The sequence below is a fragment of the Uloborus diversus genome, chromosome 4, assembly GCF_026930045.1.
Source record: "Uloborus diversus isolate 005 chromosome 4, Udiv.v.3.1, whole genome shotgun sequence".
In the NCBI taxonomy this organism is placed as follows: domain Eukaryota; kingdom Metazoa; phylum Arthropoda; class Arachnida; order Araneae; family Uloboridae; genus Uloborus; species Uloborus diversus.
The window spans coordinates 163,370,097-163,383,552 of record NC_072734.1 but is presented as its reverse complement, the minus strand read 5'-3'; the positions used below and the strand labels follow the sequence as shown (position 1 = coordinate 163,383,552).

The 13,456-nt window shown below is 33.0% G+C and overlaps 1 protein-coding gene across 1 annotated transcript in view; it reads right to left on the bottom strand.

Moving 5' to 3' along the window:
- The window catches only part of LOC129220965 (neogenin-like), a 57,061-nt gene that overhangs the window by 24,896 nt on the left and 18,709 nt on the right, over nucleotides 1-13,456 (bottom strand). The window contains exons 5-13 of the mRNA XM_054855400.1: nucleotides 12,831-12,984; nucleotides 10,648-10,790; nucleotides 9,641-9,925; nucleotides 6,817-7,036; nucleotides 5,229-5,374; nucleotides 3,724-4,011; nucleotides 2,042-2,091; nucleotides 1,812-1,956; nucleotides 1,591-1,701 (exon numbers count right to left, since the gene is read on the bottom strand). Coding sequence (XP_054711375.1) covers nucleotides 1,591-1,701; nucleotides 1,812-1,956; nucleotides 2,042-2,091; nucleotides 3,724-4,011; nucleotides 5,229-5,374; nucleotides 6,817-7,036; nucleotides 9,641-9,925; nucleotides 10,648-10,790; nucleotides 12,831-12,984 — 1,542 coding nt within the window. The remainder of the gene's footprint in view (nucleotides 1-1,590; nucleotides 1,702-1,811; nucleotides 1,957-2,041; nucleotides 2,092-3,723; nucleotides 4,012-5,228; nucleotides 5,375-6,816; nucleotides 7,037-9,640; nucleotides 9,926-10,647; nucleotides 10,791-12,830; nucleotides 12,985-13,456) is intronic.

Below are 13,456 nucleotides of genomic sequence, written 5' to 3'. Positions count from 1 at the left end.
CGGTTTCACACGGATGCGTCAATGTAAACAGATAAAATTTTCCCCTCTTTCAAAATCGAAACCCCTAAAGATTGCAGATTACACGTAATGAACTGCATTTTGGCGTGCTAATAATCGAAATTGGGCTGCTGGAGACATTTTAAGCACTTGGTTCCAAAGCTCTTTCCAGAAATAAACTTATTAAACTCATACAGTTCAGAACTCACTGGAAGAAAACTTTTAGGGGTTAAAAGGCGGCCAAAACCAACGAGGATACCGACATCGGTGACACACAACCAAAAACGTTCACGTTGAAAATTTTGAGCCATTCGTAGACAATAGAAATGATCTTTTTGACTTATTAGTGAAGGAAGATTCTATCATGGAAAAAAATCAGTTGGTCATGAATGCGTTAATGCTCTGCAAAGAACTGCAGAGAAAAATTCTTAATGACTGCCAAATGACTATTATTGCCAGCGCATCTTTATAAACAAAAAACATGAAATTAAACTTACATACATTAAACTTATTACACAATTAGTCATCACTAGAATGAAGTAGTTTTTTTTATCTATGTAACCTAACCCCTATTTTAACATAACTATTAGGTATCAATTTAGACGGTTTTGATTTACACAGCATTTTCATTTAACATAACCCCCGCATAAAATGAGGGTCTACTGTAAGTCTATTTATATGAAGAAATTTGAAATTCAGTCAAATCTTGATACCTTGAACCTCCTTATCTCGAAAGTCTTGATATCTAGAAAGAAAAACTTTCTCCTGCATTTTATAAAAAAATTCTTATGTGTTTTCTATAGTTATCTCAAAATTTATTTTTCAAAACCCTTGATATGTCAAAATTTTCGCATATAAGCAACTTTTAACTGCTGCTTTTTCTCGGCAATTTTTCTTGCAAAACCAGTTTTGGAGGCATCTCCATGTAGTTTTGCTTCTCTTTTCCAGGAAAGTAAAAGAATAAGGATTTGAGAAAGATAATAGGGGAATATAGATATAATGGGGTGCTGTAGTCTTCTTTATCTCAGTGTTTTCCGCAAAGCCTCTTTGTACTTTTCTTTGGAACAAGTGCCCACTTTGAGGGCAGGTGGTGAATTTTTCGTAGCTGAAGTAAAAATGGCTTCCTCATCATTCCGCATAAATACTCTGCAACATGGCTAATGAAAAGCTTAACTGAATATGCTTGAAGATAAAAGTCTGTAGATAAAAGAAAGTCGAAAGTGCTACTAATTTCAAAACAACTTGTTAATTGTTACCCAAAGTGGTTGCATAGTACATATATAAATGCATCGTATATGTGTGTGCAATTGTGAGACTTACTAGTGTAATATTTTCTAAACCTTGATAACTCCAAAACTCGATATGATGAAATTTTTTCCTTTCCGGAGAGATTCGAGATATCGAGGTTGTACTGTATATTAATTGTGATGCATTTGTGCAGCTTTGAACAAAAAGGCAAATTGGTCAAAATACTGATACTTTTACATTTCTAATGAGTTGATTTTTGACCCACTAAATTGAACTCCAAATCAGAATTACAAAATTGCATTAAGGATCAATGAAATAAAGCTTAATCTTTAAAAAAGAAATTACCATCTAAATCATTGTAATATGTTTCTGCAGTTTTCCACTCTGTGAAGGGACCAGTGCCATTAACAGATAACGCTGCTATTTTAACCATATATTGAACTCCTTTTTCTAAACCTAGAAAAGAAATTAATCACAAATTTCAACATTAAGAGAAGAGTGCATTCAAATCAACTTCATGGCACACCATAAAATAAAAGAAAAAACACTCATTACTTCCTTCTTACCTGTTAAAGTATATGAACGTCGACTACCATCTGTTGAAAAGGTGTCCCCTCCTTTCTTTCCACTTTGCTTGTATCGAATTTTGTATCCAGTAATTATACCATTTTGAGATTCCAGAGGGGGTGGTTCCCACCGAATATAAATGCTCTATAAAAATGAAACAGAAAACAGAATTTTAAGCAATAAGTTCACATAAGAATGTAAACAATAAGAAATATATTTTACAACTTACAGTAGAATTAGCAGGCTCCAAAGAAACATTTTGAGGCGTCTCACTTGGTACTAGAAAATGATATAAGTAATTATAGCAACAGATGATATAGTAGCCTTCTAAATTGGTTTTTTTTACTTTAAGTAACAGGAAGTGCCTTAATATTTACTACCAATTTCAAAAATGAATCTAATAATACTTTAAAGTATCTTATTCCAAACTAAAATATCTTTTTAATTTTATAATTTCCATTAATCATAATCATTATTTTGAAAAAAAAAATCAAGTTTTCTGCCATTTTTCCGAACTGATTATGAAACATTGTTTTTAGATGGTGACTTTCAAACTTAACATTCATACTGAAAAAAATATTTCAAAAGTTTAAGGGGAAAAACCTATTTTTTAATAATTTTTTAATAATCCTGTTTTGTAAAAATACATAAAGGAGGATTTTTCAAAGTTATTCCATAGAACAGGTTTTGTTTTTCCTCCTAAAAAAAAGCAGCTGAAGTCAATAAAAAACATTGAACAATCCTTCTAAAATCTGATTTTTGGGGGGGGGGGGGGAACCTGCCCCTTTTTTAAAAATATTGTATTTATAGGGAAGATAGTTTGGAATAGAAAAGATGTCAGCAGGGCCTGCACAGAAATTTTGGGGTCCGTCACAAATAACTCTTACGGGCTCCCCTTCATACGGTTTACCCCTACGTCCTTACATACGAGGGTAAATCAAAAAGTCTTTGTGCCTAAAGTACAGCTGTGAATACAAATATACATTCCCAATAGTGACAGTTCCTTGAACCGTATCCGCCGTATCTGCTTTTTGCTCGGAAGAGCAAAGTTGCTATCGCTCATTTAAGATGATGGTTGTTCTTCAGACATCAGTGAAGTGTTATTCACTTTGTATGGAGCAAGGGACAAAGTCCATAGCAATTCACAGGGAAATGCACCAACAGTACAGACCTTGTCCTAGTGATTTTCACTCCACCGAAGAAGTTTCTGGTAGGACAGAGATTCACATGTGACGAAGAAGCCAAGAACGTGGTCCGACGGTGCATGGTTCCACAAGCAGCCGGAAGAGTTCTGCCATAGGGGGATTTCTAACTTAGTCCTGCGATGGGACAAACGTCTGAATCGGTGTGGTGACTTTGTAGAGAACTAGTGTAAGTGATATAGTTTACTACCTATTTGTAAATACCTGTAGGTATCTTTTTTTTGCAAATAAAAAATAGGCTCAAAGACTTTTTATTTGCCCTCATATATTTCACCCTCATTTTTAAAAATGGCCCCCTTCAGGCTCAGGCCCGGGTCAACAGGTGTCCCTTCTCGCCCCCTCCCCCTGTGCACGGTCAGTATCAAACAGAGCTGAAATCAAGAAGCATCTGCGTCTGGATTTCAGCTGTCTGCATTAATAGGCAAAGAACAAGAAGTCGTACATTTCTACGAAATTAAAAAGTTAAATATGGTAGCAAGCAGTTAAAAATAGCTTTTTTTTTGGAAACATTTTAATGAATACATAGAACACATTGTCGCCTCAGAGCAATGGTAGGATATCTTAGTGTTATTCCTGGGATTAGATGTCTTACAGTTGCTCTGAGATGACAACATAAACAAAATAAATTTGTGAATTTTATTTCCACATTGTATTTTTTAAATCAGTCAAATTGTAACAAAACTTAACAAATAAGTAAAGCTTTATGTACCATCAGAGTATGTTCGTATCTTAACTTCATCTGTACTTGAGCCTGGTCCATTACTATTGAATGCAGTAACCCAGAAGATATATGAAGTGAATTTTTTCAAATTATGCAACTCATAACTTGTATTTTTTGTAGGAATTTCATGTTCCTCTGAGCTGCCTGATTCAACATAAAAAAGCTTATAATGTTCAACTGGGTCTTCTATTTCTTGTGGAGGTTTCCATTTAACTAAAACTGATGTTGAGCTTAAAGGTATTGCCAGGAGAGAGTTTGGAGAACTAGGCACAAGAACTAGAATAAAAATTGAAACAATAAAAACTGATTGTAGTGATAATAAAGAATCTGGGGCAGTAAATGTGTAACAAAACAAAATAATAATTAATTGAAAACTTCATTCAAACATTTATATTAAAAAAATTTTATTGTTCTTTTCACTTGATGCTCTTCAATAGTTATGAGAACAAGGGTCAATCCAGGTTTTTATTTTTAGGTCCAAATAATGCAAAAAAAAAACTTTTTAGGGCATTTTTTCTTTTATATTTTTGGTGACAAAAAGTCTGTTATATCACATACAGCATGATTTGCAAGCTGTCAGAAATCTAATCTGATATTCCTTTGGGAAATATTTTGGAAGCTGGATTTTTTTTTTTTTTTTTTTTAACCAACGTTTTGTCATCAGACGAATTGGTTGAGCTTAAAAGAGATGAAACAACCATTTTTGTAAATTAAATTACATTAAAGGTGTAAGTTTAAGAAATGAAATTTTGGTGAAGTGGCCGCTTTTATCATTTTGAATTTTGTGAAGGGGCCGCAAGGCAGACCCAATTTGCATCTGAATAGAACCCTGGAGAGAAATGTTAGTTATGTAAATTTAGTTATTGTATTAAAAAGACCCAGACAAAGGACAAAAATACCAACTTAGTAATGATTTATAAACACACACTACTGGTTTTACACAGTAAATTCTTAAAATGCTTTGAAAAACAAAGCTGATTTAAACACATGTTTAGAAGGTATGTTCTTGAAATAAATCATAGAAAAAAAGTTAAGGAAATAATGATAAATAATTTTTAAAAGAGTATTTTCAATTTTTCTTGTGGGCATATGTAGATTCAGAAAATTACCAACCATTAGCAAGGGCTAAAGCAGAAACACATGAAGTACACCGCCAACTCAGTCATTTCCAGCTGAGGACTACAGTTTCGTACTTTCTTGGCTTCCTTAAGAGGTTTTCCATCTCCAGCTCAGTCACTTTCCTATGCCAGGCTGATGAGTGCTAATAAGCACGAAACTGCAGTCCTCGGCTGTAAATGACTGAGTTGGCGGTGTATTTCATATGTTGATTATTCTGAACGAAGAAATTATTGATAAAAGATATAAGTGAATATTATAGAGAGCAAATGCAAGTAAAGAAATAGCATTTGAATTAACTGCAATTGATTGAATTCATACTTTAAATCGAAGATACAATCCAAAAATAAATACAATTTAAACATAACTTATCATACCATCAGACTGAGTACGAACAGAAAGTATTTTTGACGACAGACCAGGTCCATAGCTGTTGTATGCAATGACTCGAAATAAATATGTAGTATCTGGCAACAGGCTTTGAATGTTAACACTCTTCACAGTTGAGTTGAGGACTCTTTCCCTGAATAGGAATTTATCGATATTAAATTAACACTGATATCCAATATCAGTATCATTAAAAAAATTTCAGCTAATAACAATATTGTTAACATTTTTTCAACTAACATTTTTCTTTAATTTTATACCAACAGGAACAATCAAAATATGAATATAGCAGTTCAAAATTGAGAAATTGTAGCTCTAAGTTGCCCCAAATGAGAGAGCATACAATTATTCCTATTGATTGAGAGGGATATTTGCCTCAAGCAATCAGCAAACATGTTTTACTCAATATGCAGAAATAATGCTTGTATTTTATAAAATAGGGTGCTGTTCTCCCAAGTAATCCTAGTTTGAAAATTTAAATGTTACATAATAAGATTTTCAAAGACCCATGGAGACAGTCACACCCATGGGGGCTGCTCCTATCTGCCAGGAAAAAAGAGCATGAATGAGATTCCACTACCACAGTTAACTCTGTAACTTGGAAACTCAACTTTTTATGGTGAATTTCGGGTTTAGCAAGGCAAAATACTTTGGAAACAGATAATTTTGAGCCAGATGCATTTTTAGTGTTGAGCAGTGTTACTCAATAGGAAGGGGTTTAATGAACTTAAAAATGCAAACATTTTTATTGAACAATTCATCCCTGCTGAAAGTGTACTGTCATAGGAACCTGAACTCCTCAAATCCACTTGGGACCCAAGGACTCAAGTCCTGAATGAACACTATGCTACACACGCTTAAGTGTATGTGCACAAGCATGCTTGATTGGGATGTCACTTTGAGGTACTGTACCGTTTCCACTTCTTGTGTAAAGACGACAAGAGAATACATGGTCTTTTAGAGACGTTTAATGACATCAATATTTACAGCTATATTACAAATTACAGATTATTTATTGTTACAAAGATATTTTGAACTGCGTGAGCCACTCCGCGACTCACCAGCTCTTTGCTCTACGAGTGCCTCCCCCTTTGACCTATTTACTTTCTCTTATATACGGAGATTCGTTTGGCGGGGAATGCACCCCCATTTACAACAGTCAGACGATGTTGACAAGGTGGTTGAAAAATGTTCCCTATAGTGTCACAGACATCATATCACACCAAACGGAGAAAGTTTATGTGCACAACAAATGTCCAGCTTCGGATAGAATTCAGCTATTCTGAAGATCTAATTTCGAACATTTCTCAGAAAAGGGGAGCAAAAACCGTATTTACGTGTGGTCTTATACTTATCCAGCTCCCATACTGGTGACAGATATAAAACACCCGCGTAACATGTTTTTCTCACGATGAGTGTGGTCTGGGAAAGAATTACTAGACCGACCCCACACATTGAATCAAAATAGCAAACAACTGGAGAAGTCGCATCGGTATAGTACTACATAATTAAAATAAACCAAAAATTTACCCTACAGAACATTTAGAATTCTTGAAAATTTTACAAAACTGCACTTACCTTGGGGATGACTCATCTCTGTAATATATATAATAACCAATTATATCTTCATTTCTTTGCAAAGGGTGCTGCCAAGATAAAGCGATGAACCGAGTTTCAACAATGACAGCCGTCACATTTACTGGCTCTGATGGGGCGTCTTTATGATACTGAAGCTCTCCTGGTATGTTCACAGAATGAGAAAAAGTAACAGAAGGAAAGGTAGTAGAATCAGAGGAAACTATTTGTAGTATGTTTTTCAATACAATGTTAAAAAGAGAGATGCAGGAAGCAGAAGATAAAATTGGTACAAGAGAACAGATTAGTTTAAGTAAGAAATATATGTGGGGAAAGAAAAAAATAAAAATTATAACCATCATGCATATAAACAATACTACGAAAATAAAATTTGAAAATAAATAAATAAATAAAATAAACCTTAAGAATTTTCAAAAGTATGCACTCAACAGCAACAATGCATGCAATGAATAGTTCTGAAACACTAACACACTAATTGTATATACATCAAAAAAATATATATATATATATTTATGAAAAAGTCTCTAAAAATATAAAAAACCAAAAGAATTATTCTTATTTTCACACACAGTTGTTTATTTAACAGCTTATTACAGTCAAATTCTGTTTGGCAAAAATGACTATGGGTTTCAAAGTAATCTTTTTTCTTTTTTTATTTTATTCATGTTTCACAAGAGCAAAATTTAAAGCTTTAAAACATTGTCTCGTGTTAAAGGTTTATTAAACCTACAAAGAAAAGTCATCTTAGCAGTTTTATAAAAAAAACCTATCAAAAACTTAATAGTACTAAAAATATATGTATATGGTAACTCGCCACAAATCCGGCAATGTCTAAAATCCACGTAATTTTTTTTCCAATTGTTTTTAAATGCCCTTTGTAGCACCTTAATAAAGTTTTTCTCACCATTGTTTATCAAAAACTGTTCTCAGTTTCTCTCCCTCCCTCGCACGTAACCCATCCCATAAAACAAAATGTGTGAGCCTTTTATACATTGGAGGCAGTGAGAAGCAAAGGAATGTAAGTGCACTTTTTTTCAAGTTTTGAGTAAAATGCATTTAACCAACCACTCTCAAAACCAGCCCTAACAAAACTTTGTACTTTTTTTTTCTTTTCTTTTCTTTTTTCTTTTTTTTTTTGCTACTTCTAGTAGTCCCATGGTTTTTTGTTGTCTTTTTTTTTTTGCCCCGCCCCCTCCTTATAAGCCCCAATCGCCACCACTGGACAGATGGACAGAAGAGAGGTTTGCCTACTATTTGTAATGGTTATCTCCAAATTTCTAATGCTGCCGCTTACATCCCTTTGCTTCTCACTGCCTCATTTGTCAACCATGCCATCAACATTTGTTCAACACTGGCTCTTTTTAATGGAGAACTCAATCATTTTAAAGTGTGGTCAATGGTCATTGACAGAAGCTATTCTTATCAAGTGCCTGACACTGCTTTTCATAAACTTTCCAATTGCAACACAACCCACACTAAATCCAGTTTTTCCCACAATTTTGTTGTTTTACCATTCTATCCAAAGATCTCCCCTCATATTGCTAGTATACTCAGCAAATTTGATTTAAAAGTAATTTTCAGACCTCTCAACAAGCTGATTTTTTTTCAAAACTCAAAGATCTTGTTCAAATATTTAATCACTGGTGATTTCATTACATAAACTGAATATCAATCAGGCTATATTGCACAGACAAGACAAGCATTAAAATTTTGGGTTGAAAGAACATGAAAATTATTTGAAAAATTAAGAAACTTCCAAGTAGTTAACAGGGAAACATTGTTGGGGCACAGGTCACAAGTCTAAATTTCTCCATGCTAAGATTATTTATTTGCAAACCTTCCACTGTTGGAAGGTTGGAATTTTTAAAGCTTTTTATATACACAAAAATCTTAATAATACAGTTAACTCCCGGTTATTGGCGGTCGGCATGGGCGCCTACATGCAAAATTGTAAGGACCATGAAATTTCAACCATGGTTTAGCAGGATATTTTCCTCATGGAGGCAAATTTCAGGACAGATTAGAGTCATTAAAATTTGACATTTTTAATTATTTATTCATTAATGGCTGTAGAAGAAATATTTTCATATTTCTGCAAAGAAAAAGTACTAAACGCAAGTAAGTTCTAATTTCCAAGGGGGGGGGGGCCTGAGCCCCAATATATGGGCGCCCTTGGCGGTCAGTTTATCCGCAGCTTGGATTATCCGCGGGTCTTTTCACTATTTTTTTAAACGGTCATTAATTTTTTTTAAACTTATGATTGTGTTATTGTTCGTTTTTAGCTTTTACATATGTATATTTTTTGCATTCAATGCTAGTAGATGGAATGTAGCAATGTTTTTAGTAAAAATTTAAATGTATGTGCGTGTGTTATTTATAGTTTTTAGCTCTTGTACACAGTAGTATTGTTTTTAAATTGTCCTCGGTTTTCGCTTATCGGCGGTTACCATGACAACCCTATTCCACGGATAATCGGGAGTTTACTGTACTTGTAATGAGTCTTTCTCAGTTTCCCACAATTCCTCGGTTTTACTAAAGGGGATCAAATTTACGTTTTTTGAAATCTCTACTGCAAATCAGTGTGCAGAGAATGCTGAAAGCTGATTAGTTTTGAGCTGTTTCTCAAAAATAGCACTCTAGCAAGGTTTTTCATTTTACATCTAGGCAATGATGATGGGGTGATTACCATTGAGACCTGCCTGCGTATTTAAAGTTTGTATTTTCGCCTATTGACGTTGTCCTTATTTTAACACAAACATTGGAAAATAAATTAGACAATGTTGTAACTGCTTTTTCTGGAAATTACCTGACTCAGTTACTATTAGTTGAGCAGTTGACTGAATGCTTCCAGCAGAATTTGTAGCGTAACACTGATAAATTCCGGAATCTGTTTTCACAAGTCCTAAAATCTTCAGATTGTATTCATTTTGTACTTGAAGTATTTGAAAATAGTCACTTTGAATAATTCTATCTCCATTTTTGTACCATTGCACAATTGGACTGGGCTTTCCATATACTTCACAACGCAAAATGATATCTTCTTTTTCTTGAGCATAGCTGTTTTCAGGTTTACGAATAAAGTGGGGAGGAACTGAAAAAACAAAACAAAAAATATACATATACATTCAGAAAATAGTAAAGAGTTCATTTAACAATCACATTTAAGTCGACACAAAATTTAAAAAATTAAAATTTGGATATTTGGACACACTTGGAGGCACTTTTACAGTATAAATAAAATAACATTAATTATGTAAAAGAGAAAAGACAAATGACTTGAATTCGTACTGGAAATTCTCTTCATTCTCCCAAAACTGCTTGATGATACTGTTTTTAGCCACTTTCAGAAGTTACTTTTGGACAGGGTATAAATGTTGACATTCCAGACTGATCAAAATTGAAAAAGTCTACTTGAAATGAACACATCTGCCACAACATCCTTTTTATTTATTTTATTTCTTTAGTTGCACCAATATTTTCACAGTAAAGACCTTAGCTAAACTTTTGCTCCTTAATCTTGAAAGATAAAGGTTTGGATGTTGGACAGTTAATTGTCTTCCTTGATAAGTTGATATCGGCCAGTCTATTATTTCTCCATGCCATAAAAAACTTTATTTAAAGTTTTTACGTAATTAAAAGCAAAAATCTTGGCTTGAACAAAGGACAAGTCATATTGACCTATTTGAAAAGATTTTATAAAATGCAAAAATGACATTTTTACTTTTTTCCATACCCGATTTTAAGAAAAAAGTATTGGATTCGGGAAATTTTTGAATTTTGACTAATTTGCATATTTTTCATAAATGTACTTACCTACAACATCTACAGATGCCATTGTATCAACAGAATCTACAGAGTTTGCAGCTCGACACACGTATGTTCCAACATCGGTCTCGATAATGTTTTCAACAATAAGACTGCCTGATCCTAACATTCGAAATCTACTACCTAAATGCCTGTAAACCATATTCAAATATGTAAACATACATAACTTAAAGAGTACAGTAACAAAAAAAGAATGCAAACTTTAGTACAAAAATTTTTTTACATGCAACAAGAAATGGTAAAATATTATTTTAAGACAATTTACTTACATATACAGAACACATATCAGTAAAATTTCCATAACTGAAGCAAGCAACAAAGACTTTAGAAATATTTGATTCAAAAACATTTTTCAAAATGCAAAAAAGATAAGGCAAGCCATATGATATGTATTCGCTGTCAATTGCATATGGTTAACATTAAACTATTTTCATATTTAGTACACCAAATTCATAAATCTAAACTTTGAGTATAATACATATGAACCAAAAATAACATGTCGATAAATCCAGATCCTGATATAACAATTTTTTTATCGCTTTATTTAAGGGTTTTTTTTCTGATATTGAGTATAAAGTGAAAATTTTCATGTTGTTGAAAGAAATAACAAGATGATTATTCAGTGCAATTTTGAAATTAGTCTTTCAGGATATTTATTGCAGAAAGGGCATAAGTCCAAACTAAAAAAAAAAATTAATTTCAAAGACGAAACGAAACGTAATTTAAGGTGAGGTAATGATCCTACTTATAGCTAGATTAGTCATAAAAATTTTCGTAGAATCCAGTTCATTTCTGAATGAAATAATCACTTTTTATTAATTCCTGAAAAGTTGCATTAGTTGGACTTAAGCCCTTTCTGAAATAATCGATTCAACTGTGGTTCATAAAATCCTGCCCCCAATGAGTCGATTCAGCTGTGAAAAATTGGTGATTCACAAACTACTTTTAATAGCCCATGGGAAAAATCAATCCAATGACCTTCATGTTATTAGCAATATGCTCTTAGGGACCATTCATTAATTACGTAAGGATGATTTTGGCAATTTTTGAACCCCCTCCCCCCATGTAAGGATACGTAAGATTCAATTTCGCTTTTCAAAATAATAAAATAACAAATCATACATCACTGGAATCTTTATTAAAAAAATTTTAAGAACCTTTTTGTGCAACGAAATATTTACTAAAAAGTTGGAATCTAGGCTGAATGTTTTTTCGACATTTTTTTTATGTTTATGATGCGATACTAATTAAAAATAAAACATACCACACATAGTGCGACTCATTTATTATATTTTACACCTTTATGAAACAAATAAAAACAGCTCTTCCTAATACATTTTTTACCTTCCAGACGCAAATGAAATATGATCCCTGCCAAGCCTAATATACGATAACACTGCGCGATATATCTGCGTGATTTCTAATATACGATATCGACTTCGAAAATCTTACGCAAGAATTTGTTTGACCCCCTCCCCAAGTAAGGATATGTAGACATTTTTCTAACCCCCCTCGCCCTCAGGACCCTTACATAATTAATGAATGGCGCCTTACGAATTGAGTAAATGACCCTCCATCTCAGGATGCTACACACTAAAACAAAGCATTATAAAGGCAAGAAAATAAGTTTAAATGGGTGCTTCTATTCGGTTAAACGATTTTTTCAAAGTTATACTACAATTTACCAAGTTAAAATTAATGCCTTGTTTCCTGACTTTAACAACAACTTTCTCTCTGCAGCTCAGAGTACTGCAGTGAGTTAAATTACACATTAATGGAGATTTGGATCAAAATTCTGCTGAAGAAAGTAAAAAATATTTTTTGGCCTAAGGAGATTCGAACTCACAATCTTTGCCATTATAAGCACAATGCTCTAACCAGCTGAGCCAATTGGTCTCCATTTTGGGATGCTATGCATTGAAGCAATGAATAATTAAAAAAAAGGAAAAAATTTTTTTTCCTTTTTTTTTTTTTTTTTTTGACAAAAGAATAGAATTGTGAAAATTGTCTCTCTATTTTTAGCAGAAAGCAATAAAAAATCTTTTAAATGATGCCATACCTATTTAGTTTGACAAAGAATTGGAGACGTTACGACATTGTCACAAAAAAAAAAACAAAATCTTTGAGAAATAAGATTTAAGATACAATTCAAAATTAAATCAACAACTTACAAAAAATCTATTGCTGAGCCATCTTTTAACCAATCGATTCTAGGCTTGGGACTTCCATTAGCAGCACAATCTAGAGTGAGGTTAGAACCTTTATGAACGACAGTCGTTTTTGGAGGAGTAGCAATGAACGCTGGAGGGGATTCTCTGTCATCAACTGTTGTAAATGTAAATGAGAATGCACACATAAATTATTTTTAGAAAGTTAACTTTACTAAGTTACAATTTTAAAGTAAAATAGTTAATCATTTTTAAAGTGTAAATCTCCCTAAACACAAATGATTTAAGTATGATATCACACAGAAAAATGATGTATCTTGAGTAAAAATAAAATTAATTAAAGTTAAAAAAAAAACTTTATCAAAAGAAAAAGATTAAGAACACATTGCTCAAAAGCTCCTAACAAAGCTTTCTTATGAAAAATTTTAGTAGAGGATGCATTAATTGAAGCAGTGAGAAACAAATGGGTGTAAGTGGATATTTTCAAGTTTTGAGTAAAAAGCGTATAAAGGTTACGCCCTAGGTAGGCTTTCATTGAATTTTTTCTCTAAATCATGCTATACAGCAACACCTACCAGGGCTAATAGTACTATATCTTGCCCCAAGACAGAGGAGGGGTTCACCTACCA